General features: G+C 35.1%; 1 protein-coding gene across 1 annotated transcript; it reads left to right on the plus strand.

Moving 5' to 3' along the window:
* Positions 1-365: 365 nt before the first annotated feature.
* LOC18605340 (F-box protein At5g07670-like) lies at positions 366-3,264 on the plus strand. The gene is made up of 2 exons (XM_007038295.3): positions 366-1,980; positions 2,620-3,264. Exons 1-2 carry the CDS (start codon positions 815-817, stop codon positions 2,885-2,887), a joined length of 1,434 nt encoding a protein of 477 aa, XP_007038357.2. The 5' UTR covers positions 366-814; the 3' UTR covers positions 2,888-3,264.
* Positions 3,265-3,978: the final 714 nt, after the last annotated feature.

Below are 3,978 nucleotides of genomic sequence, written 5' to 3' on the forward strand. Positions count from 1 at the left end.
TCATTTTAGGTTTCCATGCATTTACTTTAAAAAAAAAAGCAAAATTATTAATTTTACATCGTGAGAGAGATAGTGAAATAGATAATGATTTAAAATTCTTAATTGTATACGTTTCATAGAAAAGAAACCAGTGGTTGATAAAATGGGATAATATAATGAAAAGTTTAGCAAAATATTTTTACAATAAAGAAAGAAAAAAGAGCTTAGATTCCGCCATTGTTAACTGTGATCATTGACATTTTTCCCCCATTTAATACTATGTATCATAGTCTAATAATAATCCAATCAACTTTTACTCCCAATCTCATATCCAGCGAAGCAAAGTTCATTTAAGATGAAAAGCTTACCCCATTATATTCAAATGAAAGCGTGAGCCCCCAAAAAATAGCTTTGTAGAGTTTGCCTTTCCTTTTGCTCTCCATATACCCCGAAAGTCCAAGCCCCCTCTACTCCTGTGTAGGTAAGAACAAAATTTTCAAAATATCCAATAAAAACAAAAAGCGAGCACCAAAAGCGCCACAAAAAGAAAAATAAAATGTTTATTTTCAAAAAAATCCGTCCCCACCCCTTCAAGAAATCCGTTAGCCGCATCAAAGTCATAGACTGAACTGTAAGTAAGGAAACTCCCCCATCGCGTTTCTGTCTTCGGGAGGAGAAGAAAACTGCACAATTTTCACAGGAAAAGAAAATCTGAGCATTGAGATTGTAATTTTGTGAAGTAGGCAGAAGAGGAGAAAGGTTAGAGAGCCTGTGGCTGAAGCAGAAACAGAAGCAGAGTAGAAGCAGAGAAGAGGAAGGCATTGATTAAAAAACGATGTCTGTTTTGGAGGAAAACCCAGATTCGCCATTGAAGAAGAGACCACCGAGCTGGTCAGACATTTGGCTCAAAAACACCAAGCCATTAAAGCATGTGGTTTTCGCTATGCAGCTTCAGTCTTTGGCTTCAAAAGACCCCAATTCTCAAACCCTAATCCCCAAATTCGCCAACATCGACCGAACCCTTCTTTTACCCGACGAACTACTTTTAAAAATCCTCTCAAGACTACCCATTTCGCAACGAAACCCAAACTCCCTCGTCTGCAAGCGGTGGCTCAATCTCCAAGGCCGCCTCGTACGGTCCTTAAAGATCCTAGATTGGGACTTTCTCGAATCAGGTCGGTTGATCACTAGGTTCCCGAACTTAACCCACGTGGATTTGCTCAACGGCTGTCTGTTTTCGCCGCGAAATTCGTGGATTCTGTTAACACATCGGATGGTTAAGATGCAAACGAGTTCGGATTTTTGTTCAAATTGGAAGCTTTTGGAAGCAAGTCTATTGCCTGTTGAAATTGTTGATAGAGGGCTTCAAGCACTTGCCAATGGCTGCCCAAATCTTCGGAGACTTGTGCTAATTAACGCCAGTGAGTTGGGGTTGTTAACTGTGGCTGAAGAATGTTTGACATTGCAAGAATTGGAGTTACACAAGTGTAACGACAACGTTTTACGCGGGATTGCGGCGTGTGAGAATTTGCAAATCCTGAAACTTGTTGGAAACGTTGATGGACTTTATAGTTCGTTGGTTTCCGATATTGGATTAACTATTTTAGCTCAAGGGTGTAAGAGGTTAGTTAAGCTTGAGCTTAGTGGATGTGAAGGTAGTTTTGATGGGATCAAAGCGATAGGGCAATGTTGTTTAATGCTTGAAGAGCTGACTATTTCTGATCATAGAATGGATGATGGATGGTTGGCTGCATTGTCTTTTTGTGAGAATTTGAAGACTTTGAAGTTGTTGTCTTGTAAGAGGATTGATTTGAGTCCGGGTCCAGATGAGTATTTGGGTTTTTGTCCGGCTCTTGAGCGGCTGCATTTACAGAAGTGTCAGTTGCGGAGTAAGAAGAGTGTGAGAGCATTGTTTAGAGTATGTGAAGCTGTGAGAGAGGTTGTTGTTCAGGACTGCTGGGGATTTGATAATGATATGTTCAGCTATGCAAGTGTTTGCAGGTACTGGATTGTTTTCACTTTGTTCTTTATAATTTTCTTTGCCTTTTTTTCCCTTGTTTTGTGGTTTCATGGAAGATGTTTTACATCAGGAACTAATGTAGAGTTGGTCAGGGATTCATGTAAGTTCTATATTCTACTTATGCAGTCCATTTGTGCGGTTGATGTGGCCTGAAAGAAAAAAAAAGGTTACTTTCTGTTGCAACGATGAGAGTCTCTGGCCGTTGATTTTCAAATGCTGAGCAATGTAATGATGCTCAAATGATTGTTAACATTGGTCTATTGCTATGTTAACTGTAATGTGCAGGTGTGCAAATAGATGTAGATTTGGCTTGGACTGGATAAGTACAATTATGAGCACTCCTTACTTTTCCAATTGCTTTTTTATTAATTTGCATATGCTAAATCATATACCTCAGGTAGATATGCTGTTTTTACTCACAGTTTGCAGGCTAACTAGTTATTGAACTGTGTGATGAGGCTTGGTTAGATTCCTGCCTGAAATGTGTGATTTGTAATGTTTGTTAGGTAGAATTATGATGAGCATCAATTATTTACAGCAACCACATGCTATGGGAACTAGAATTCATGTAACCAACATTGTCTTTGATAAAAAGATTAACAGTCATTTCTTTTTCACAGGAGAGTAAAATTCTTATCATTAGAAGGATGCTCATTGCTGACAACTGGAGGTCTGGAAGCCGTGATTCTTTCCTGGCATGAACTTGAAAACCTTATAGTGGTATCTTGCAAGAACATAAAGGAAAGCGACATCTCTCCTGCACTTGCAACCTTATTCTCTATTCTTAAGGAGTTGAGGTGGAGGCCGGATGCCAAATCTCTGCTTGCATCAACTCTTGTAGGAACTGGCATGGGAAAAAGAGGTGGTAAATTTTTCAAGAGGACATGAGGCACGGAAATTTCTAGCATGAATGATTAGCAAACATGGTAGTAGAACATGAGGCACGATGTACTTCTAACATCAGAGTAATTTTTCAGTCACCTTCCTTTCTGTTTAAGACTAACTAGGTTAGCAAGCAGAGAAAAAGGGTCATCATGTGACTGCCAAATATTGGTGTAGTTTATTATGTAAAACACTTATTCGCATCCTGGAATATGAATGCCTGTAGACAACATTAACTTGTTCCTTTTATCTTCCTTTATACCTTTTCTCCCACATCTCTTTAGTAGGGTTTAGCAGTAGGGTCTGTTTTTGAGACGATGTACCGCAGTTGTGCAGTCTACACGGTTGTATATATTAATATTAGTACCAAAATTTCAGAGGAATGATTCTGAGTATTTATGCTGCTCTTGCTTGTTTGGAGAAATAGCATTCAAAATTATACAAGTAATTGTTTTTTTTCTTTCGGGTATTTATTCAAAAGTATAGTTTATCATATAGTTATGTGACAGTAAAGACTGCCAACGCCGTATTTTTTTTCTTCTTTTGGGTTATTCATTGATTGTTTTAGTTAATTTATCCGTGCAATTTGTTATATATCACCAATAAAATTGGATGTCAACTTATTTTGTTAATTTGAATTCAACTCAACTTAAAATTTAAATTAAATAAATTTTATTTCTTATATTATTATAAATAGAAGAAAAAATTTATTTAATATTTTTATATTATTTTATTTTAACATAATGCAACTTATTCATCAAATTTGATTTTTTAAAATTTTTTTTATAGAAGAAGAATTCAAACTTAATTTTTGCAAAGAAGATAAATTAATGTACATTTCTAAAACTAAATAATCAACTAAAAAAATATTTTTATATATTTTTTAACACTATAAATCTTTTTAACTTAAATATTTAACTTATTAATACATATATCTATCATTTGTTTAAATATTTATATTTTTTAAATATTTTTTTTAATTTAGTCCCTCAATATTTTAATTTTATTTAATTTAGTCCCTATATTATATATTTTTATTTAATTTAATCTCTATAACATGGTATAAATTTTTTTTTTGAAAAATTATTTGATCTGTT

The sequence above is a fragment of the Theobroma cacao genome, chromosome 3 (genome assembly GCF_053813885.1).
Source record: "Theobroma cacao isolate CCN51 chromosome 3, ASM5381388v1, whole genome shotgun sequence".
NCBI lineage: Eukaryota > Viridiplantae > Streptophyta > Magnoliopsida > Malvales > Malvaceae > Theobroma > Theobroma cacao.

What these genes read in the sequence shown, in the direction of transcription:
- LOC18605340 (XM_007038295.3), top strand. Translation starts at nt 815, where the DNA reads ATGTCTGTTTTGGAGGAAAACCCAGATTCGCCATTGAAGAAGAGACCA. An exon ending in AGCTATGCAAGTGTTTGCAG is followed by an intron (nt 1,981 to 2,619) that starts GTACTGGATTGT and finishes TCTTTTTCACAG; the next exon opens with GAGAGTAAAATTCTTATCAT.